This window comes from Pituophis catenifer, unplaced genomic scaffold (assembly GCF_029215685.1).
Source record: "Pituophis catenifer annectens isolate HBS135680 unplaced genomic scaffold, rPitCat1.0.hap2 SCAF_1, whole genome shotgun sequence".
Taxonomy (NCBI): Eukaryota; Metazoa; Chordata; class Lepidosauria; order Squamata; family Colubridae; genus Pituophis; species Pituophis catenifer.
The window spans coordinates 109,045,155-109,070,832 of NW_027256881.1; the positions used below are offsets into that span (position 1 = coordinate 109,045,155).

Below are 25,678 nucleotides of genomic sequence, written 5' to 3' on the forward strand. Positions count from 1 at the left end.
TTATACACTTCACCAAATGCTTTCATTAAATTACAAATGGAATCTATGTGCATATAAAGGATATTTCCATGAAGTTAGATCAGATTTGTCCAACTAGGAATTGGCTTATAGAGCCAACTTTTCTTCAGGGAATATTTTTGGTGCCATTCCTAACATTTCATTGCTACAAGAAGTTCTTGTCTTGGCTCTTATGAGTGATTGTAATTGTGCTGTCATTACATTGCTTTCCTTCCTTTTTCCACATACTTAGGCAATGGTGTTCCGTGCTCTGAAAACCTGTTTCCATTTGTTTGCATTAATAAGAGATGTGACACTTTCATTACACTAGTTCATGTAGTGAAATTAAGTATCCATGGGCAAGAAAGATGTCAAATACCTAAGACTCCTGGAGGAAACATTCTTTGATTTCCTGTTGTTTTATGTTATATCTTTAAAGACCTTTTTTTTAAAGATCACCATTACAGGAGTGTGACAAGCACTATAATGTATACATCATTTTTAAAGGAGGAAATGCTTTTGTTAAAAAAAAATCTGAAAGACAAACAAATCTTATGAATATTTACATAGAAGTAATTTCCAGTCACTTCCATTATTTATATTTTTAATTTATTCCTAAATCAATGATTGTATGAATGCAGTCACAGGAATCATATGGCCTTCAATTAAAATTATATTCCAGTATATATTCTGAATCAGAATCTATTTTAATGTATGATTTTTTTTCAGTTGAATGTCACAAAACCTCAATAAATAGCATTTGAATAAGAATTTCTACTCTGTGTCACCACTATACTTATACATACTTAGCCATAAGTATTTTCATTTCAAAAAATAGGTAATTGACCATAGGAATTAGATCCTCTACGCAAACTGTAGATGGTTCTCTATTGAATGACTACTGCTGGGAAAACTGGATTCCTGAGAAGAATTGATTTTTTCCACCCTTGGCATATAAACAGGCCAGCTTTTCAGAATCACCAAATGCACATATACTGTAGAGAGTTACAGAGATTTGGAGACACTAGACAGAGACTCTGGTTGAGTAAACATGCGTTAAGCTCAGGAAACAGAAATCTTGAGAAAGAAGCTCAAAGTGACTCCCTCTAATTGACTGGGATAAAAGAGAAAGGAAGTAAAGAAGAGAAAACTCCACCAGACATTCAGGATTCTGTTACTGTAACCTACCTACAGTATATCTGTAAAGTATAATTTCAGTCAGATTTGTGGAATCTGTTTCCTGACCTGGCCTACCTCAAAGGACTGACACACAAATAAATATCTCCTTTTTGTCCGGGGTTGCAAATTAAAAAGTGCCAGACACTGTAACATAAGTATTTAAACTGAGCTTCTTTATATCTTAATTCAGGAGTCATAATTTACCAAAGAATATGAAGAGGGAAATGTTCCAGATACCCTAGACTGATAATGAAGAATGGCTACCCACGTCACTCATAAAATATAAAAGTAGAGAACTTCTCTATGACAAATGGCATTGAAATTTCTGCACTTTCCACTGTTATTCCAGTGCAATTGTCCATGGAATAAAAGCTCTTAGTCTTTCGGTGGTTGATGTCCATGTTTCATTTTGATGACTGCACTGTAATTTTCTGCTGACAAGTTTATGGTAGAGAGCAGTGCCTATGTTTAATAGGCAATCTCTTCTTCTGTTTATGGCATATGTTTTTAGTAATTTTTGGATTGCTGAAGACTAAACTGAACTATTGAACACTGAGAGCCTGATCTTACGGAACTAAATATTTTTGTATGCCTTTCTTTTGGTGGGCTTTTCTAATTAAGGATGATGTTTCAAAATACTTGCTTATTTGGATTTGAGGAAAGACTGAAATTAAATCGTAGCAAGACCAAGTTGTTGCTGATTTTGTCTTAGCCTCTATGCTAATTCTAGATGGAGTTGCAGTCTCCCTGATGAAACAGCTTTATAATTTGGATATCCTCCTGGACCTATGGCACCTGCTGGAACAGTATATGGACACCCAGGCTTTGACTAGTGTAGAGGGTTGAGCTATTTTTAGAAGAGGAAGCCAATATTTAAATTGTTACTACTTTGGACTGCTACATACACTTTACTTGAGGTTACTTGAATTTTGACTGAAAGGGATCCAGATAATCTAGTTCATCAAGAGTCCATTAAAACAGCTACACAAACACAGTCTCAATAACCTTCCCTAAAAAAGGAAAGTTGAACACTGGATGAAAATTATCGAGTATGATGGTATAAAGCAATGGCTTCTTCAGGACAAGATGAACCAATGTCTCCTTAAGAGCTGAAGGAAAGTCCCTTTTCTCAAGGAAAACTTCACCACTACTAAAACCCATTTACACAATACACACATCACTATCCCAGCAGCCTTGGTTAGCCAAGAGGGGCAACCTAAGGAGCAGTTTAGCCAAACTCATAGTCAAGGCTGAATCATACATGTCCATTTCCTCAGGCGCAACAGGTTCAAACTATTCTTGGATTAATAGGGCAAGACTGTGTCCCAGGAATCTCAACAGGTCCTGCACCAAAGTTGCCCCTGCAACTAAGGGGGAACAAAATTTAATTGAATTCATGCTTTAAAAGAAGATTTTAAGATTGATAATTTTTAAAGGTTGGAGAGTTTTTCTTAATTTCTTGTTTTCTATTGCAATTGTTGTTCCTTTATGACTTTTTGCTTGCTGCCCAGAATCTCTGGAGAAGGAGAGCGTGACTGAAGGAATATTTAATTTTTTTTAAGGTGTTGAACTTTGCTTGGATTAGCTTTTGTTCTCTTACTGATTTGATTTTCATTTTCCAATAAATGCAGACATTGCGCCTTGTTTCTTATTGGTGTGAACTAAAATGATTCTGTTGCAAATAAATGTTTCTTTATATTCAGGAGAGTTTGGCGAAGTATGCAGCGGTCGTCTAAAGCTTCCAGGCAAAAGAGATGTTGCAGTGGCCATTAAAACCTTAAAAGTGGGCTATACTGAAAAACAAAGAAGGGATTTTCTTTGTGAGGCAAGCATCATGGGACAGTTTGACCACCCTAATGTGGTTCACTTGGAAGGAGTTGTTACCAGAGGTAAGTTGCAATCAGTTCTGATTTTTGAACAACTTTCCAAATTCTACCTCATTGTTATAAAGTTTTCATAGTACGTGGTTCAAATCAGATCATTGTACTACATAAAGTAAAGGACTTTTTTTGTTCTCTTTTGATGTGTGGTTTAACTAAAGCAATATTAAATGTATCCTACAGCTTGAGGGAAAAAAACTTAAAATATTTTTGCAAGAAGAAGAGATGGCAACACTTTGTAACATTTTTTTTCCTAGTCACATTTAACATTAAATAAAATTCTCAATGTCTTTTCTTATTAAATGAAGTGTCGTTTTTCCAGAGTTCAGTTCACACAGCAGGAGACAGAAGAACACACTGACATTTTGATTTGTATGGTTTAATTTTTTGAGTCATGATCATTTTCTGTACGGAGACATTTAAGGACTTAGTAGATCACAGGAACTATTTTGGAAACATTAGGAGCAGTCATGCCTCATTATTCATCTTTCAAAGAAACAACATGTTTTATCAAAATGGGGACATTCTGTTCAGATATAATTTCTTTAAACCAAATATGCCTCCCTTTTTCTATTTCTTCCTTTTAGGAAAACCAGTAATGATTGTAATAGAATACATGGAGAATGGAGCACTGGATGCATTTCTCAGGGTGAGTGCCTGAGGGAAACATATATAGCACTTCAAAAATAATATATATATGCTAACAATTTAACATAATAAAACATTTTCAATGTAAAACGAGAACACACTAAATTTTAAGAGATCTCTGAATGGTCTTGGTAAAATCAGATTAGAAATTAGAAGACCAGACAGGATCAAACAACATTTTTGGCCATCTAAGTGATCCAACATGGCATAGATACAGTGGTTTTGATTAGCATCACAGAGTAAGACCTGGAGCCATGTTGTGGGAACACAGTTATGGTTTTTCTCCATTGAAGAAAAAACAGTCTTTAAATTAATGCAAAAATAATTCAAAAATCAAGGAAGCACTTTTTTAAGATCCCTACATTAGCATTATTTTACATGAGTTTCTTGTTTGTGGCAGGCAACATATAAAACTCTTTAACGCGGCCCTTAAGAGCATTCATTCATATTAATGAATATGAATAAGATTAATAGCAAAATATATTTCAAGGCTTTTAAAGTACAGTGTTGATTTCACTGCCAATCTTTTCGGCAATTGGTTTTCTATCAATAATCTGTGCTTCTGATTTGTGTTTATATGCGTGCATGTATGAATGTTCTATTTGTGTTAATAGGCTTGATTTATTGTGTCTGGGATCAGCTTGTTCTTATGATTAAAATAGCCAACACCATGAAATAAAACTTGAGAAAGCAATTTTGCTCAGGTATCCTTTTGTGAATAAATATGTTTGATTTACAGATATGAGATTGTTTTTGTTTTAGCTGCAATGTGGAAAATTGAAGGCACATATGGTTTTTGATAATTTGTGCAAATTTAAAAGTTTCTCATTTAGGATAAAAGAATTTAAAAGGATGGAATTTTCTGCCATACGTGTTTTGTTCTTTTAACAGATTCATCTAGCTATTTTTATACTCTCCTGATTTATTATTTTTATTATTAACTATGCAGGATTATACAAATGAGCATATGCATGTATAACTTTTAGTATAAATTTGTATTTTCCCCCCAAATATTAAAGGTCATAATATACAGCTTCAAACATGCTATAGCAGGGGTCCCCGATACTGGTCCATGGGCTGTTAGGAACCGGGCCACACAGCTGGAGGTGAGCATCAGGCAAGCAAGCAAAATCAAATCCACCCACTACCCCCACTATGTGAAAAAATTGTCTTCCGTGAAATCAGTCCCTGGTGCCAAAAATTTCCACTGTGCTATAAAATTACACATTTCTTCATTGTTTTAGAATCCTATTTCTTCATTATTTTAAACTATTAATTTCATATTTAAATAACTTAAATTAATAATTTAATTAATGATTTAAAAATTAATTAAATGATTTAAATAAACATCAGATCCGCTTCATTTCAAAAAATGGTGCTTGCAATGTATGGAATCATATTTGTGAATTCTAGTGGTTTTGCATTTTTTAAAACATTGGAACAGCACTACGATAATGAATGAATGAATGAATGAATGAATGAATGAATGAATGAATGAATGAATGAATGAATGAATATTCATCCAGATATACACGTGCACATACACATAAATATATACAAGAATTTGTGCACATACTTTCAGGACATAAAAGCACACATTTCAATCCTGAAAACACCCCTGAAATGGATTCCAACATCACTTCTTTTTTTAAAAAATTGAGTTTATACACGTATATAAAATAACATTTTCATTAATATCGGATGTGCAGTGTTTATACATATATACAAAATATATACCTGGTGTCACTTAAGCTACTTTTTCCTTTTATTTAACACACCTTTTTCTCTTTCTTTCATTTTATCATTCATCCATTCATACCACCTAAGATCAGCTCTCAAGCCAAAGAAAGTTACGTACGCCTGTCTGAATGCCATCCTGCATTTAGTTTCTTAAAGGTAGAGATTGAACATGTTTACTTTCTCTCCTCTCAAGTACTTTAAGCAGCATCTCTGTTTCTGTCTTCATTTCAGAAACACGATGGGCAGTTCACAGTAATTCAGCTGGTTGGAATGTTGAGAGGAATTGCTGCTGGAATGAGATACTTGGCAGATATGGGATATGTACACAGGGACTTAGCAGCACGCAATATTCTGGTCAATAGCAATCTTGTTTGCAAAGTATCGGACTTTGGTCTATCCAGAGTTATAGAAGATGATCCTGAAGCTGTCTACACCACAACTGTGAGTTGTGCACTTAAAAGAAAAAAGTCCATCCAGTATACTTTCATTTTCATATACAGTAAGGCATTAGGTTGGGTTGGCTTTGGAAGAGAATGTGCCAGATATTTATTGGGAAGGGAAGTTGTGCTTAGTTGGGTTTTGTAAATTTTCTTATTTAACAAATATTCATATAAAAAACTGCATACTACAACATCATGTTATAAGTAAAACAGAAACGGACTCACAAAGGATCCTCAAATGTGGCTTCATCCGATGTTTTTTCTGTGTTCTTTCTTCCTTTCTGATTATTTTTCATTTCTTGGGAACTGTTTATTCATTCAGATATTTTTGTCCTCTGGAAAATGCTTTTATCATCTTATCTACACACCAGTGGCTTTCTAACTGAAAGATCTCTTATTTCCCAATAGTTCCCATTGAGAACTACATTTAATTATCTTTCACCATTATCTTAAACTTGAACTATTAACAAGTCATCTTGTTAATAGACCAAAAGAATTGGTTTATAAATTTATCATATCATAACACTACAACTATCAATAATGATGATATGATAATCTAATTGTGTAGAATATGATTCTACCCAAATCCCTCACAATTGTTTAAAATAGCTTTTTTTAGAAAAAAAACCAATACTCTTTGGGAAGTCTTGTAATAGGGAAAGCAACAGGCCATTATTTAGAACCTTGTTTATGGAATGCATAAATTGAAACACTGGAAGGGGGAAAAGCAGTAGAACAGTGTTCTTCATAAACCACCATATAGGTCCCAAAGGGATTGCTTGTTTTCTGCTTTGTTTTGCTTTTCATTTTGGTTTTTGGAAATCTGCATTCTCTACTGCACACAACTCCAAAGTTGTTGTTGTTGTTGTTGTTGTTGTTGTTGTTCTTTTTTATTTATAAAACGAAGCAAGTTTTGAGAAGCAATAACATGGAATAGGATGAAGAGTTCAGATCCTCAATTGAGACTGGGAAGCTTTGATGCTCTTCCTCCTTAATCAATGGAAAATCTAAGACTTGAGTGGTGGGGTGGATATCAGGAACAAAAAGTAAGAGGTTAGGGCCAATAGTTCCTCAGTTTATCTACTTCTGATCTAAGTACGGGACAATGGTAATAGTGCCTAAAATGTTTGAAATACTATGTACTTACCAACAGTCATGCTGGTGTAGATATGTGCCATCACTGACTCGTGATAGCCCAGTGCAGTACTGCAGGCTAATTCTGCTGATTGCCAGCAGTTCAATCCTGACCGGCTCAAGGTTGACTCAGCCTTCCAACCTTCCAGGGTTAGGGAAATGAAGACCCAGATTGTTGGGGGCAGTATGCTGACTCTATAAACTGTTTAGAGAGGGCTGTGAAGGACTGTGAAGTGGTATATAAATCTAAGTGCTATTGCTATTGCTATTGCTATTGCTATGAGCTTGTTTCAGAAACTTTCTTTTCCCATAGGGTGGCAAAATTCCAGTAAGATGGACAGGTCCAGAAGCCATACAGTACCGGAAATTTACATCAGCAAGTGATGTATGGAGTTATGGAATAGTCATGTGGGAGGTGATGTCTTATGGAGAGAGGCCTTATTGGGACATGTCAAATCAAGATGTAAGTTGCCAAAATATAATTATACTGCTTATAATATGATAGAGTTGGAAAGTCAAACTTATAAGCAAAATGACCAGCATATTTTACTCCCATGAGCACATAAGAAGGTTTTAAAGTAATGGCCACATATATTTTATAAATAACTTAATTTGTAAATTGCATTGATTTTTCCTATTCTTAAAGTTAGCCTGATGCAAACTAACTAATCATACAGCCAACACAGTACTACAATTACAGTACCTAGGTGTTTTGTTTATGATTGCTTAGTTACTGGCTACAGTACATAATCATAAAGTAGCTGGCCTTCGTGTGTGCAGCAGTGCCGGAAACTGGAAGAGCTGGTCTTCCATTTTCCTGCATGATCATGTGTGCCAGCTAGCTGATCATCACGCGCACATGTGCCCCAGAAACCCAGAAGACTAACTGGTGGAAGTTCATTTTTGGATATCACATATCACGTGGTTGCACCGGAAGTTCTTTTTTGGATGTGTATATGCACCATGGGCAGCTCATCTTCCGGGTTTTGACACTACTCGGTGCCGAAAAGGTTCACCATCACTGACCTATACTTACATTTCAATAATTATATTACAAAATTCAAAGAACTATGAAATCCAAGGGCAAATTACAGTTTGACGAACATGTTAATTCAGAAGTTGATTAGTAGGATACCTGAAGCTAGTTGTGAGAACTTTTCTTAGTTATATACGGAAATATTTTTATTGTTTTAAGAGCACTTTCGATTCCCAACATAGAGAAGCAGCCAAATTCAATAAATAATACGGAAAATAAGTAAACGAAATAATAGAACTATTTAAAAATTACAAGTGAGGAAAGGAGAAGTGAATAATCTTTCATCCCACACATTTGTGTTCTATAATTTATTGTAGCTGTCTTTCCATTATCTTCAAACAAAATAATATAATCCTTTTATAAATGGAAGAAAAAATATTCTAACATGAAATAAGATAACCTAGTACACACCTTCTTACTATCTTTAGTCATAGGGTTGAATCTGTCATATTTTTTTCTTTACAAAATAAGAAAATGAAAACATGTAGTCAACTCCACACCCTAAATCTTAGCCTCAGGCTTGTTTATGCAGGTGTAGATTAGAAGTTGTTTTTATAGGATCCAATATAAGTCTTCTAAAAGCATTTGTTGGTCCTTTTCTATGGACTCCTTGTGACTAATGTTTTTGAAGATGCTTACTTCTTATACAAAATATACTTCAATGCAGGTAAGAAAAAGTCCTTGATCTTATCAAAACTTTAAGCATAATAGTGCCTGACTTTACAGTCAAGATCAGGAAAATTTCTGAACTACAAAATAGTTTGGCCTTCTTTATAAATGAATTTGTAGGCTGTTGTACATATTGTTTCTTTTTTTTTTTTAATAATTGCTATGACATTAGCCCTTCCTACCCTGTTTTCCCCAAAATAAGACATCCCCTGATAATAAGCCCAATCGGGCTTTTGAGCGAATGGCAATAAGGTCAAGCGCTTATTTCAGGGTTCAAAAAAATATAAGACAGGGTCTTATTTTCAGGGAAACACGGTATTTCTTTAGTGTGTTCATCTGAAGCACTTTATACTAAGGAATTTCTTATCAGCAGATAAGATGGATTTGTAGAAAGATAACTTTTATACATAATTTTCTGGGTTTTTTTAAAAAAATCTTCTTGAATATTACAACTTCCATCAGTGGAATAGATTGAATATAGGGACATTACTCTTAAAAATCCATCAAAGAATAGTCTAAAACAAACATATCAAAGCATTTCCATTCTGGGTTGAGCAGTTGGGTATTATAGATGCCAATTGGCAAGATAAAGGATAAACAGTTTAAAACTAGATAAATAGCTAGGATAACCAGACAAGTAAGAAAATTCATGCTTTCTTACCTTATTTTGAGCCAGTTGTATACAAATCTTGAGCCAGAAAATAGAATTAAAGCATTATGTAATTTGCTTAGCAGTTTTCATACTGTGCATTGAATTGTACTGTATTTCATCTTATTTACAATATTTGAAGCTTATATAAATCTATAAAACTAAAATCAGGAATTTAATATAGAGATACCCAGGATTCCTATCACCATATTTTCAGTTAATATCCATCAAGGATTTTGGAAACTCTAGTCCAAAGAATTTGAAAGGTACTCTACTACCTACCTCTGTTATAAAAACAGGTACTGGCTGAGATGTCACTATATGAAATATTAAAAGGCCAGGTACAAGTCGCCATTTCACCAACAATCTCACACAATGATTAATTTAGTAATTTTCTTTTACTGAAACTTAATTCACATGTAGGATCACATGACAGGTAATCCAGTATATGTTGCTTTGAGCTTTTTAGAGAAAAGGTGGAATAGAAATTATGAATAGATAGCAGAAAGAAATTTAAGAAATAATAAATGGACTTAAAACATTTGGGAAACTATAAATTTAGGTAAGATATCATTGCATTTTTTTCTTTTTTATTCTTTGGATCACGACCATCATGAAACATACTAATTAAATTCTATTTTTCTATGTAGAGAAATAAGCAGATATCAGGAATAAGTGAAATTTCTGTCTGCAAATCAGCAGTCCATTACAATATTTTATATTCTATGAAAATACAATATATATCCTAAAATAACTTAATTTCATATTTATAAAGCAAATAATCAGTTCATTAGTGAGCACTGAACTATGACATTATGTGGTATTACTATTGATTGGCAATAGTAATGCAATCAATGCGACCTTGCAAGGTCGTGCTGAGGATTTTGCGCATTATCTGCACGATAAAGTCGCTCATATTCGGGAAGGCTTGGACTCCGACTGGGTAGGTACAGGCGGGTTGTCCGAGGTCTGTCTTGAGACGGTTATCTGGGATGAGTTTGACCCTGTGACTCCCGAGGACGTGGACAGGATGCTGGGGAGGTTGAACGCAACCACATGTTTATTGGACCCGTGTCCCTCCTGGTTGGTGCTGGCTACCCGGGAGGTTACACGAGGCTGGCTCCAGAGGATTATAAATGCTTCCTTGAGTGAGGGGTTCTTGCCTCCCGCCTTGAAAGAGGCGGTGGTGAGGCCCCTCCTCAAGAAGCCCTCTCTGGACCCAGCTGTTTTAGCAAACTATCGTCCAGTTTCCAACCTTCGCTTCCTGGCGAAGGTTGTTGAGAGTGTGGTTGCGCGACAGCTCCCGCAGTACCTGGAGGAAACCGTCTATCTAGATCCGTTCCAGTCCGGCTTCAGGCCCGGGTACAGCACGGAAACGGCATTGGTCGCGTTGGTTGATGATCTCTGGAGGGCTCGGGACAGAGGTTGCTCCTCTGTTCTGGTCCTATTAGACCTCTCAGCGGCTTTTGATACCATCGACCATGGTATCATGCTGCGCCGGTTGGAGGGGTTGGGAGTGGGAGGCACTGTTTTACGGTGGTTCTCCTCCTATCTCTCCGACAGGTCGCAGTCTGTGTTGGCTGGAGGGCAGAGGTCGACCTCAAGGCACTTGGTTTGTGGGGTGCCACAAGGGTCAGTCCTCTCGCCTCTCCTGTTCAACATTTATGTGAAGCCGCTGGGCGAGATCATCCGTGGTTTTGGGGTGCAGTGCCATCTGTACGCTGATGACACCCAGCTGTACATCTCCACCCCAGACCACCCCAACGATGCCCTTGAAGTGATGTCCCGGTGCCTGGAGGCGGTGCGGGTCTGGATGGGGAGGAACAGGCTCCGACTCAATCCCTCCAAGACTGAGTGGCTGTGGCTGCCGGCGTCCCGATATAGTCAGCTGGTGCCATCGCTGACTATTGGGGGCGAGACATTGGCCCCCACGGAGAGGGCGCGTAACTTGGGTGTCCTCCTGGACGCACGGCTGTCCTTAGAAGAGCATTTGACGGCCGTGGCCAGGGGGGCTTTCTATCAGGTTCGCCTGATACGCCAGTTGCGCCCCTTTCTGGATCGGGACTCCCTATGCACGGTCACTCATGCCCTCGTTACTTCCCGCCTTGACTACTGTAATGCTCTCTACATGGGGCTCCCCTTGAGGAGCACTCGGAGGCTCCAACTGGTGCAGAATGCGGCCGCGCGGGTACTTATGGGGGCGGCATGGCGCTCCCACGTGACACCTCTCCTGCGCGAGCTGCATTGGCTTCCAGTGGTCTTCCGAGTGCGCTTCAAGGTGTTGGTTCTCATCTTCAAAGCGCTCCATGGCTTAGGACCCAGTTATTTACAAGACCACTTCTGCCTCCGATAACCTCCCACCGGCCAACACGCTCCCACAGAGAGGGTCTCCTCAGGGTGCCGTCTGTCAGGCAATGTCGGCTGGCGACCCCCCGGGGAAGAGCCTTCTCTGTGGGGGCACCCGCCCTCTGGAATGAGCTGCCCCCAGGGATACGACTAATCCCGGACCTCCGGACCTTCCGCCGGGCCCTGAAGACTTTTTTATTTCAGCAAGCCGGGCTGGGTTAAAAAAAATAAATAAATTTTTTTTTAATTGGTGAATTTTATGGGTAACGGGGTTTTAAATTGGAGAAGCCTAAGATAATTTAATTTTGTTTTAATGTATTTTAATATTTGTATTGTGTGTTTTTAATTTTGGCTGTTCACCGCCCCGAGTCCTTCGGGAGAGGGGGCGGTATAAAAATTTAATAAATAAATAAATAAATAAATAAATAAATAAATAAATATGTGACTATGAGTTGGCAAGCAGGAAAAAGTGATTAAATATACAAGTATAAAAAGGAAGAGTTTTAATGACATCATACATAGTTTTCATCATTTCAGCATCAGTGTGACTAGGTATGGACACCTGTGTATCTGATAATATGAAGAGAAATTAATTGTTTAATCAATTAATTAAAATTTGTTTCACTGGAGCAAATATGTGTGTCACTATGACTCATAGTTGTAGCTGAATGCAGATTGTAATATAGAGCTTCTGAAAAATGAACAACCTGTAGAAAACATCCAGCTTCTCTCTGAGTCCATTTATATTAAGCAAGACTGAATTTTTCCCATGAGGATGGAAAACAGTTGCATATTCATTGCATAAATTTGCTGCTGAATAGCCTTCTTCTCCTGCCTGCTGTTTATCTACAGGCAGGAGTTATTATTTTTTTCTTCTATTAGACTGGAAGCAAAACATAATGCAGGGGAGGGAAAGGGGCTGATTACATAGAAGGAGATATTTGTCAGCAAAAGTGAAGCCATTGTGGATATAATATCTGATATGACATCACATGTTGCATTAAAGTCAATGCTATTATTGCAATCTTACCATAGTTACATTATGTGAGAATCAAATCAGAGTTGCCAAATAGAGTTTCATTTCATCTAGAAAAACACTATTTGTAAATCAACACTGTTCTGTATAGATAAAGATATGGAGAGAACATAATGTTTCTCTAACAATTCTTAAGAGTGAGTGATAGAAATCAAAGGTTAGGGTAAGGTTGAATTTTATCATCATTACTTTTATATAAAATCTAAATGATGAGTCATTTTGGCAGAATGAAAGTTGTTAATATTTGACAGGTCTCAGTGTCAGAGATTTCATGGACTGTCAAAATATGGGCAAACAAGTCCTTGGGGCAGAGAAAAAGAAGTATTGACATTCCCAAGACACTCAGTAGAGTTTCATTCCTTTTGACACCTTCCTTCTGTACTAGATTCAACATAAAAGATGTTTGGCAGGAAGATAAGATAGCTGGAAGGCAAAGCTTACCTATCTTTTTTTTTTTTTTAAACTAAGGAAACTCAGAATCAATATTTTCTTTTGCTGAAGTTTTGCATTGAGCTTGTGCTATTTGCTTGTTCTGTAAATATCTAAATAAAGCAAAGTGTTTTGCAATTATAAAGAAAAAATAGATCAGGATTATTTTAATAAGCATATAAATAAAATATTTCCTTCTTGATGGAAAAAATGCTTCCATTATTTTAGGGAAGAATGTTGTATTTTTACACTTTATCTACTCTTTTGCAGAAGAAGAACGACTTCCATATTAGTGATTTATACTATCTTTTTAAAATCATTTTTTATTTTATTCAAAACATTAAAATGCAAACTCAAAAAAAGGAAAAAAAAATACAAAACTAGGCTAAACAAGACTACACCAAAAAAAGGTACATAAGCGAAACAAACATATACATAAGTTGTCCTCTCTAGTTGAATACTGATAATTATATTTCCGAGATACAAGATCTGTGATACAAATGTATTGCTAAGTGTATAGCATGGGTTTTGGAGTTCTGGTTAGGAAGGTCAGTTTTGCTGATGATTTTGAAGGAGTTGACCAGTTTCTGTCTGGAAATTCCTTTTTGTTGTTTTTGTCTTCTGTTTTACTTTTTTCCTTCCTCTCTCAAAATTCATTTCTTGTCTTTTCATTTTTCTTCACATTCCTCATGCCACTCTTGTAATATCCTAGAGCTTGGCTTACCATCCTTATTCTCTGTTCCCATACACAACTTTTATAGTAGTTCTTGACTTACAACTGGTCCTTTAATGACCATTCAAAGTTTCAAGAAATGCCAGAAAAGCTACTTACAACCTGGGTTTGAAGTTCCAATGGCCAGTACGCTGCCCCGTCACATGATCACATTTTGGGCACTTGGCAACCAGCCTGCATTTATGGCCATTTGCATCATTGCTGGGTCACATGACCACGATTGATGACATTTTCCTCAGAAACCAGCATTTACTTCTGGTTTCCATCAGAAAAACCTCCCACAGCAAACCATCTGCTCAATGAATGACCACAGCATTTGCTTTATGACCACCCAAAAAAAGATCATCAAAATGGGCGTAGCCATAAGATGGCCCACTGAATGATCATCATGACTTAGAACTATCATTCCAGACTCAATTTCAGTCGTAAGTGGAGGAGTATCTTTAATTTGTTCCTCAAAGTCCTTAATTTAATTATGATTCTGAAGCAGAAATGAAGTTCAGTAATGGAAATTAGATGAACATGAGAGAAACTCTTGTTCCAGGTGAAATGTTCTGCCTTCACGTCTGCTTCCCACAGGTTGCTCTCTTTTCCTATTGCAATTTCCTATTTCCTATTCCTTTTTCTGATGACATTTCAACTACATAAAGAGACTTCAGCTATTCTAATTGCTTAATGACATTCCCAACATTCAGCAATAGGGCTGTTTTGCAGGCATCGTGAAAAAAAGGACAGTACATTTAATTTCTGTCTGCCAAATGATAGTTATTGTAATATATACCGAATCCAAATGTGCTCACGTTACTTCTGCTGCAATAAAAATATGTCTCGCAAAGTCCAGAGCACAGCTGTTATATGACCCATACACTAAGTGAAACTAAAAATTCCATAGTTGACATTCCTAAAGATTTATTTCAGATCCCCCTTATGTTACAAATACACAACTTCAGTTCAAAGCAAGGATTGTGAGAGTGAAGTCACAACAGTGGATAGTTATTTTCAATGTAGGACTGGAGTTAATGTTTCTTTCTAATGGTTTAGTGCTCCATGTACTTTCAGCTAAATTTCCACCTATCTAAAAATGCTGGTTGGAGAGGGAGCTGTGTTATTACAGCTTCTCTTAAGATTTCCTTGTTTTAATGGGATATTGAAAAGCCAAGTCAGTGATTAAATAGTGTGTTTGTGATAAGGTATGGCATATAGATTTGGGTTACATAAATACAGCTCTTTCACCTCGGGAAATCAAATGTATATGTTTAAGCCAGCAAGATACCTTAGAATGATTACAATACCAACATTCCACAGAGCATTTTATTGGCCTACTTGGAGGCATTGCATTCAGTGGTGTTTGAAGGAAAAGGCACGATACGATGAGCATTATTTCGCTTGCAACACAGGAAACATGAAAACAATGGCTCATAAATTGTTATATGGTAATTTCTATAAAAACTTCCTCCCTCATTATTTATTGAAAGTCCTAAAGGATTATTCAGGAAGCTCAAATACATTTTTATGCAAATTATGTGTTATCAGATGCATATTGCACAGTTATAACGAAGTTGCAAACTTTTGTCAAAGTGCAAGTAAGGTTCAGTAAAGGATTATTTGATTAGCCAAGCAATAAACAAACATGAGAATGGACCTTAAATTCATTGACAGTGCTTAAATGGGGTGTTTGTAATCTGCCTATATGTATTTATACATATATTTCTGATAAGTGGTCAAAATAAAATAGCATATAGCTATTGTTAGAAACTTTGTTGTTCCTACCCAGTATATTTGTACAACAAGAAGCCATTCATTTTTAATATTTATAGTGTAAATGTTTCACCACTGATATAATAATGATATTATTTCCAAAATAAAGATAAGAAAAATAGCAAGTAATCATTTGCGAAGGAGAAAGGTGGATTGTTTGGTTATTGTTTTTGCCATGTAGCCATTGTGCCACAAAGCCCTCTTTATTTCTAGCTATGATTTATTTACATCAAGTTTCCCACTTAAAATATTGGGTTTAATATTTTAAAATATTAAAATAATGGGTTTGCCCGTAGACTTCTGCAAAAATTTGTAGAACAAAATGTTTTTGTCTTATCAGTGGAATGCTGTTTTGCCCATTATATTGGTATTTTTTATGAAACTACATTTTAGCTTTTCAGTGCTATGTGAGCTTAACAAAAGTTTCTTGTGATCCTCTTCTCTGGTTTTGCTTTGGTTATTTTCCTTTTCTTACTTCAACATCAATAAATCAATGCTGCAAAAATAATAATGGCTTAACTGATCCTTGAGCTATTATGTTGGCCTACACTATATTTTGATACTAAACAGTTACTCAAACATTCTATAGTCAATCTTTGATTAGAGTCTCATCTAGTTTGGACTGCTGTTGAGAGCAGCATCTTTGGAAAGCATTTTCTTTTCTTTTCTATTATACACTAATTTTCATTCATTCATTTCATTTTCATTTAGATATAGATACCTAGATGTATACACAGACTGTTTAATCATGCTTTGTTTCCCTGCCAAAAAGAGCCTCTTGGACAAATAAATAGCCTCTTGTTTTCAAAGAGTATCTCATGTATCAGTTTCTCAGTTGCGCCCATGGTGAATTTAATTGCTATTCCCTCCTGCTGATTTGACTAGGTAATGCAGCTATGTTCTCGGCATACATTACCAAATACTATAATTTGTTTAATAGGCACGGACAATAAAAACAAGTTTACAATATTATACAACAACAGAAAGTGTTGTGCTAGAACAGTAGGTTCTATTTGAAAGATACGTTTCATAAAACTTTGCTTAATTTGGTGGATCCTTCATGAGCTGTAAAAATTTAAACTCATGGCAGGTTTTGTTATTAGGTTATAAAAGCAATTGAAGAAGGATATCGTTTGCCAGCACCCATGGACTGCCCAGCAGGCCTTCACCAGCTGATGCTAGACTGCTGGCAGAAAGAGCGTGCAGAAAGGCCAAAGTTTGAACAGATTGTGGGCATTCTGGATAAAATGATTCGGAACCCAAATAGCTTGAAGACTCCTTTAGGAACCTGTAGTAGGTAAGTTATGGATTAGATTCCTAAATTGTAGGCTAAAATTCTAGACAGCATTTCTTTGTTTCAGCTGTTGTTGGCCCATGATTTATTTATTTTATTTCAATTTTTTTTATCCCGCCATTATTATTTGGGATAAGTTCAATCATTCCATATTCAAGATGCTTTTACAAGGGTAAACTAGGTATTAAATCTAGGTTATATTGGTGGTACAGTATATTGATGTTCTTTATCATAAGCCAAGAGAAAATGACAGCTTTATCTGACCAGATTCCATTTTGAAAAAAAAGATAACCATTTGGAAGTATTTTTTTTTTTTTAGAATTTGCCTTTCTCACTCCAATTAGTTGTTGATTTGCTTAATTAACTTCATATTGGATTATGTCAAGATATCTTTATAGACTGCCATTGAAACAGTATAAATACTTGATGTAAAATTGTGGCCATTTGCCTTCTGGGCAGAATTAGAAGATCAGAATATACTGCTATTTGAAATACTAAAGGACAGAAGAGTATGTCTACAGAAGCACTATAATTGGATGTAACAGTGGTAATTTTATTATTTTAACAAAAGTTTGTGGAATTTTATTTAAAATAATTATATTAAACATATTAGATTTGACATACCTATTTGATGTTTGTTTCATTCTTTTTTCAAAACATAGAAAGCACTATTAGATATAATTTTCTGTGCAAAAAGAGGTTGAGATTGTATAATAAATTGTCTTATGTAAAATTAATCTGTCCAATTAATCTTGTTTTGCTATAAAGAACCAGTTTTGTGATGTCTGCGTAGAACCACAAAGGTCTTCTCAATTGTGGCACCCAAATTATTTTTTAAAATGGTACATGTTAATTCCCATTAATTGCCCCAGCTTCTGCCCACCTAGCAGTTTGAAAGCATGCAAACACAAGATTAATATGTACCACTTTGATGGGAAAATAACAGCATTCCATGAGCCTTTGGCATTGCTGTGAGCCATGCTGGCTACAACACCACCGAAATTGTCTTTAGACAATACTGGCCCTCTTGGCCAAGAAACAGAGATGAGTTAGACACAACTGACAAGGAAACCTTTACCTTTATCTCTTTTTTATTGACTTTCACTGCCATCCTTTAGACAATTTAGTGGCATTTTTGCTTGCTGAATGATATTTTTAATTGATGCTTTTTTTGCTATTCTATTATTTCATGTATGATTTTAAAATGTAATAGTTTAACATAGTTCAGTAAAGTTAATACTATATGCTCCCATTGTAAAAAAAAAGGCCAACAGTATGTTAGGAGGATAAGAAAAAAAAAAAATACAGATGCCAATCACATAATGCCATTATATAAATCAGTGGTGCAACTGCAGCTGAAATATTTGTTGTTTCTCTATATCAGAAATAACATATAGAACTATAGAAATCTCAGAAGACAGCAACTAAGCTGATCAAGGGAGTTGCAGCGACTTCCTTATGAGGAAAGGTTGTAACATTTGGGGCTTTTTAGTCTAAAAAGGAAACAAATGAGAGGGGAAGTTTGTGGTGTTTGAGGTGCATTATGCATTATTATTCATAATGTGGACAAGGAGAAGTGGAAAAGGAAAAGCTATTCCTATCTTCAGACAATTCTAGGACCTAGGTAACCAATGAAATTGAATCCTGGAAGAATCAGGGCAGACAAAATTTATTATTATTTTTACACAACACATAATTGAACTTTGAAATCTGCTACAATGAAATTTGGTGCTGGCTACCAGTTGGCTGGCTTCAGAAAAGACTTAGACCAGTTTTGTTTTATTTACAAAATGTATAGACTGCCCATCTTATCTCAAGGTAACTCTGGGCGGCTTGGAAATCATGGAGCTTCATGGGTGAGTGCAAGTACCCTCCACTCAAGTGAGTGGAGCTTCGCGTGCAAGTGCAAGCACCCTCCACTCCCACAAGGGGAGCTTTATGTGCGTGCACTTGCCCATCTCTCCCATGGCCTGCTTTCAAACAGGCCATGGTCCGGTAGTGGGCCATGGCCCAGGGATCAGGTACTCCTGAATTATACTACCACCCACATGTTTTCCTTAGGTCTCTGCTGCATTGCTCTTATCAATCTTAAATTTAACATTAAGGGTTCAAAGCTTTCCAACTCCAAGCAGGGCAAAATGTTTCTGAATGTCATACGAACAACCCAAGATTAAGACATAGTGCAGTAGACCATTACATGTATTGTTCTTCCACTTTTCTCTAATTCTGTTGCTTAATCATGTGCGGGACTGACCATATGACAGAAACCTCTTGCAAATGTTTTCTCACCCGCAGGAATCTTCTATCTTCCAAGAAGGCAGTTAGAGTTATATGGTCAGCCCACAGTCAATTGGAGTCAGACAGTGTCTAGCTTGAAATAAACAGATAAATAAATCAAATTCCTCCAAGGCACATTCGCTATCAAGACTGTGACACTTGCAAACTCGAAAAACCAGAACCATTTGGATTTCTGGAAATATCTTTATTGCTAGTAAGGGAGTATAACAGAATATTGAAAGCCTATCAAGGCTGTTCTACAGTTCAACATATACCTAGCATAATTAAAGCAATGTTACTCTCAGTCCCTTTCTCACAATTCTCCCTAACTACCCCTGACTCAGGAATCTTTCCTGTAAAAGCCCTGTTTTCTCCTCTAATAGCTGTGCACCAGTCTCCACATTCCCAAGGTCTATTAGATGCTTCATAGCACTAGCCCAAGATCATGTCTTGTCAATAAAAAAAAAGAGTCTTCTTTCTCTCAGCGAAGCTACATTGGTGCCTATTACTGGTACTATTGAGCCAGTGGGGCTTGTGCTGATCAGTCCTGCACTAGACTGAATGCCAGACAAGCAGGAAACAATTAGCATATTTCCAATGGCTTTATTAGCTTGGTTGTAAATCAGCTAACAGATGCTAGGACAGCGCAGTTGTAAATTAGGCAGATAATGATCTGAAGAGAATCTCTCACCTGTAAAAAAAAAAAAAAAGAGCAGGTCTGTTGTAGAATGATAGTCTAGAGCTGCTGATATCCACAATATCTTGTCCAAGAATCATAAATCAAAAACATATCCATAAGGCAGAGGTGAAATCCAGCAGGTTCTAACAGGTTCTGGAGAACCGGTAATGGAAATTTTGAGTAGTTTGGAGAACCGGCAAATGCCACCTCTGGCTGGCCCCAGAGTGGGGTGGGAATGGAGATTTTGCAATATCCTTCCCCCTGGAGTGAGTTGGGAATGGAGATTTTGCAATATCCTTCCCTTGAAGTGGGGTGAGAATGGAGATTTTGCAATATCCTTCCCCTGGAGTGGGGTGGGAATGGAGATTTTGCAATATCCTTTCCCTGCCATGCCCACTGAGCCATGCCCACAGAACCGGTAGGGAAAAAATTTGGATTTCACCCATGCCATAAGGTACAAGTCTCCTATCTAGATGTTTTCACAGTCCTCCAGGATGAGGTAGAGAAGGTTACGATGGTTTCTTAGAAACCATGTTCCAAATATAACATCACACACAAAAAGAGAAAATTAATTCCCTGAACTCCATCATGACTTCCTCTTGCATCCAAACTAGTGAAGCTTGACTTTTCTTCAATAATACACACAAGCACACACGTATACACAAAGAGGCATTTATTGGACATATCATTTTCATTGATGATCATTGATTATTGCTTAATACTTCTTTTGTATCCCTTTTCAAAGTCTCAGCAAGAAAAGGATTCTACCACTAGTGAAGCAGTTATATTTGCACTTTCTACCTAAATAGATATCAGAAATATGCATTATCCCCATGACTGTATTAGGTTAGATACAGGTGAAACTCGAAAAATTAGAATATCATGCAAAAGTTCATTTATTTCAGTAATGCAACTTAAAAGGTGAAACTAATATATGAGCTAGACTCATTACATGCAAAGCGAGATAGTTCAAGCCTTGATTTGTCATAATTTTGATGATTATGGCTTACAGCTCATGAAAACCCCAAATTCATAATCTCAGAAAATTAGAATATTTTGAAAAGGTTCCATATTCTAGGCTCAAAGTGTCCCACTCTAATCAGCTAATTAAGCCATAACACCTGCAAAGGGTTCCTGAGCCTTTAAATGGTCTCTCAGTCTGGTTCAGTAGGAATCACAATCATGGGAAAGACTGCTGACCTGACAGTTGTGCAGAAAACCATCATTGACACCCTCCATAAGGAGGGAAAGCCTCAAAAGGTAATTGCAAGTAAAGTTGGATGTTCCCAAAGTGCTGTATCAAAGCACATTAATAGAAAGTTATGTGGAAGGGAAAAGTGTGGAAGAAAAAGATGCACAAGCAGCAGGGATGACCGCAGTCTGGAGAGGATTGTCAGGAAAAGGCCATTCAAAAGTGTTGGGGACTTTCACAAGGAGTGGACTGAGGCTGGAGTCAGTGCATCAAGAACCACCACACACAGACGGATCCTGGACATGGGCTTCAAATGTCGTATTCCTCTTGTCATGCCGCTCCTGAACAACAAACAACATCAGAAGCGTCTTACCTGGGCTAAAGACAAAAACAACTGATCTGTTGCTCAATGGTCCAAAGTCCTCTTTTCTGATGAGAGCAACTTTTGCATCTCATTTGGAAACCAAGGACCCAGAGTCTGGAGGAAGAATGGAGAGGCACACACTGCAAGATGCTTGAAGTCCAGTGTGAAGTTTCCACAGTCTGTGTTGATTTGGGGAGCCATGTCATCTGTTGATATTAGTCCACTGTGCTTCATTAAGTCCAGGGTCAACGTAGCTGTCTACCAGGAGATTTTGGAGCACTTCATGCTTCTTTCCATAGACAAGCTTTATGGGGATGCTGACTTCATTTTCCAGCAGGACTTGGCACCTGCCCACACTGCCAAAAGTACCAAAACCTGGTTCAATGACCATGGGATTACTGTGCTTGATTGGCCAGCAAACTCACCTGACCTGAACCCCATAGAGAATCTATGGGGCATTGCCAAGAAAAAGATGAGAGACATGAGACCGAACAATCCAGAAGAGCTGAAGGCCGCTATTGAAGCATCCTGGTCTTCCATAACACCTCAGCAGTGCCACAGGCTGATAGCATCCATGCCACGCCACATTGAGGCAGTAATTGATGCAAAAGGGGCCCAAACCAAGTACTGAGTACATATGCATGCTTATACTTTTCAGAGGTCCGATATTGTTCTATGTACAATCCTTGTTTTATTGATTTCATGTAATATTCTAATTTTCTGAGATTGTGAATTTGGGGTTTTCATGAGCTGTAAGCCATAATCATCAAAATTATGACAAATCAAGGCTTGAACTATCTCGCTTTGCATGTAATGAGTCTATCTCATATATTAGTTTCACCTTTTAAGTTGCATTATTGAAATAAATAAATAAACTTTTGCACGATATTCTAATTTTTTGAGTTTCACTTGTATAGTCACCTATTTTAAATAAAAGTTTCATCTTATATCGACAAGTGTAAAATTAAGCCCAGTCTTCAAGGAGAACACATACTGTAGTATACTATTTCAAATAAATTTCTTTTTCTTCTTCTTCTTTACTTTCTCTTTTACCATTTCAGGTGTCGAGGGATGAGATAAGAAGCAATTATGTTTACTTTATTTTACAAGTATTCTATTTTTCATTATTGAAAACAAAGAAGATTTTATTTTGTTCTAAATATTGAAACATCTAAAACTTTTAGATGACTTCTATGATTGTAACTCAGTGGTAGATTCAGATAAAATCCTTTATTACCGTTGATGACCAGATGTAGCTACAATTTAGTAACAATTTTACAGGATGAAAGATAGATAAAGATAGCTGGGCAATTTACACAAAAACAAGGAGAAAGGGGAGGAAAGGAGAAAACAGCAGGTAAGCACTGGAGTACCAGACCATTTCTAGAGTATTAATAGTCTACTAGAATGTTACACAGCAATATAGGTTTGTACATGCTTAACAAGCATTTCTTGGCCTTTTGCTTTATATTATATAAATTTTAGTTTGATTATATTTCTACTAGGTAACAAATACTGAATTATGTTTCTTTTTACCTGAAACAATATTTTTCATTCAACCTAGACCAATCAGCCCTCTTCTGGACCAGAACACCCCTGATTTCACAACATTTTGCTCTGTAGGGGAATGGTTGCAAGCAATCAAGATGGAAAGATACAAGGATAATTTTTCTGCTGCAGGTTACAATAACCTTGAGACAGTAGCCAGGATGACTATTGAGTAAGTAAACTATATGCTTATTTCTATTACCTATTTCTGCTTATCTTTATCACGTTTTATTGGCAGAGGAGAAATATTTGGCCAGGTTATATAAAGTTTATGTATTAAAAATCCCCAAGATTTAGTCACCTAATTAACACCTTACTCAGCCTTCTATTAAAGGGGGGGAATACCACTTGCTAATATTTGTTTAACTATTATAAAAGAGAGTTTGATTTTGCAGGTAGCAAAAAATATTGTCGTATGGGGAAGTTGCTTCTTGCTAGTTAAGGACTTCAATATGGTTAAAGACAGTATTTTTTTTTTTAATTTGATTTATATGCCGCCTTTCTCCGGAGACTCAGGGCGGCTTACAATGTGTTAAGCAATAGCCTTCATTCTTTTGTATATTTTATACAAAGTCAGCTTATTGCCCCCACAAACTGGGTCCTCATTTCACCTACCTTAGAAAGGATGGAAGGCTGAGTCAACCTTGAGCCTTGGAGAGATTCAAACCAGCAGAAATTGCAGGCAGCTGTGTTAATAACAGGGTGCACTAAACCACTGTACTATCAAGGCTCTTTTTATTGTATTGTATTGACCAAAAGTAGCCCCTTCTAAGCATCAACCAGATTTTTATGACCCTTTCTTGGTTTTTTATGCAAACAAGTGCTTCATATTGAGACATTTTCAACGACCTTATGTGACAACCACACAAGGAGTAAAGAAAGTTGTGCTTCAGAGCAACGTAACTTGAGAACGTTAAATATCTCCGTGTGCTACTCTGCATGACAGAATGTCAGGGAGAGTTTTAAGTCTAAATAAAAGTTGTAAAATTTTAAAATTGTGCTGCTTCTCTCTCTCTCGCTCTTTCTCATCCTTTGAAAAAGAAAAGCAATAGCTATAGTTAATATCCTAAGAGATATCTGACCTTCACTGCAGGGGTCATGTTATCTCCTTGGAACATATACCCTTGCCAATTAATGGAAGATAATAGCAATTTTATTTTTATTTTATTTTTACTCGCCATAGTCTATGTCATCAGAAAGCACCGTGCATGTATACCTGGCTTTTCAAGTGATTACTTCATCCTATAACAATATGGTGAAGTAATCACCTGAAAAGCCAGGCATGCCAATAACGCATTGAATATCATTTGGTTGTATCAGTATTGCTGTTTCTTTTCTGTTCTGCTCTGCTGAAAGATTACTAATATTGAATTTTCCTCCCTCCCCATAGTGACATAATGAGCTTAGGAATCACATTGGTTGGCCATCAAAAGAAAATCATGAGCAGCATTCAGACTATGAGAGCACAAATGTTACATTTGCATGGCACTGGCATCCAAGTGTGATGAGACATTTCTCCCTTCCAAGGGAGGGGACAGACTTGAGAGAACAGTGCCAGCCTTCAGTCTTCATGAAGTGCTGCTGGAAGACACGCGATTTGACAGAGCCTTCATGCAGGTGACAGAAGGCCCACCAGAAGCACCTACAGACTTGAACTCCTAAGTGCCACCAGAAAGTTACTTAAAAAGGGAAAACAGATCTACTAATGGCGGCAACAAAAGAAGTGACAATAAACAAAGTACTACCTGAAACACCTACGAACACCTTGAACTCTCTAACCTCCTTTTTATCTAATGGACTTTTTAAAGTGTATATAAAGGATTTTAAAAGAAAGAATATATTTGTCAGATAAAAATCATGATATTGTTAAAGTCAACAAATATTTTCCTTAAAACTTCCATTTCAAACTTGTTTTAAGAAATCAGTTGTGTTCCTTTTTCATATAGAACTTCTTTTTAGTGTTGCATTTATATCTTTGGACCTTCTTAGTGCTAAGCATATGACACATTATTACACTGGGGAGTTTTGAAAGATTGTACAAGTTTCTATAGCCACAAGAAGTGTAACAGGGAAATGTGTATCAGGCTAGCTACTGGGTGGGTGAAGCAGGGTTGGCCAGGATTTTTTTTCTTTTTCTTTTTCTAATTTTGGCATCTATTTTTGTCTGTTTATTCCACACCACATTGATGTGGTTTGCTAATTGGCAGGAAATCAGGAAAAAAAAAATCATTGCCAAGAGTTCTGATATTTTTTAAAATAATTTTGTATAAGTAAATCACACACTCTTCTTTAAACAGGAAATGAATAAAATGGTGAACCTAGCAATAATGTTCCCTAAAAATGCCTAGGCACTTTTTAAGAAATGGTTTGAAAGATGGTTTTAGTAGGTTGCCTGGGTTAAAGGAAACTGTACAACTGCAACTTTAAATGGGTTGAAGCCCTTTCATGGAATGATTGATGGTACAGTAGGTGTATAAACAGAACAAGTACAAGTACTATAGTGTTGCTTAGCCTTTTAATCAGAGCACATTGGGTGTTTGTTCTTGCAGGGGATTGGGTGTCTTTTTATTTTTATTTTTTCAACAATGTACATTAGAAGGTCTAGAGAAATAATAAGCATACGGCTAATATGAGATTAAGATGAATGTAG

General features: G+C 36.6%; 1 protein-coding gene across 2 annotated transcripts in view; it reads left to right on the forward strand.

The window, feature by feature from the left end:
• The window catches only part of EPHA7 (EPH receptor A7), a 170,606-nt gene extending 145,293 nt beyond the window's left edge, over positions 1–25,313 (forward strand). For both annotated transcript variants that reach the window (XM_070932840.1, XM_070932841.1), the window contains exons 11-17: positions 2,880–3,065; positions 3,644–3,705; positions 5,676–5,885; positions 7,332–7,481; positions 16,778–16,971; positions 23,045–23,200; positions 24,419–25,313. In XM_070932840.1, coding sequence (XP_070788941.1) covers positions 2,880–3,065; positions 3,644–3,705; positions 5,676–5,885; positions 7,332–7,481; positions 16,778–16,971; positions 23,045–23,200; positions 24,419–24,533 — 1,073 coding nt within the window. In that variant the 3' untranslated portion in view covers positions 24,534–25,313. The remainder of the gene's footprint in view (positions 1–2,879; positions 3,066–3,643; positions 3,706–5,675; positions 5,886–7,331; positions 7,482–16,777; positions 16,972–23,044; positions 23,201–24,418) is intronic.
• Positions 25,314–25,678: the final 365 nt, after the last annotated feature.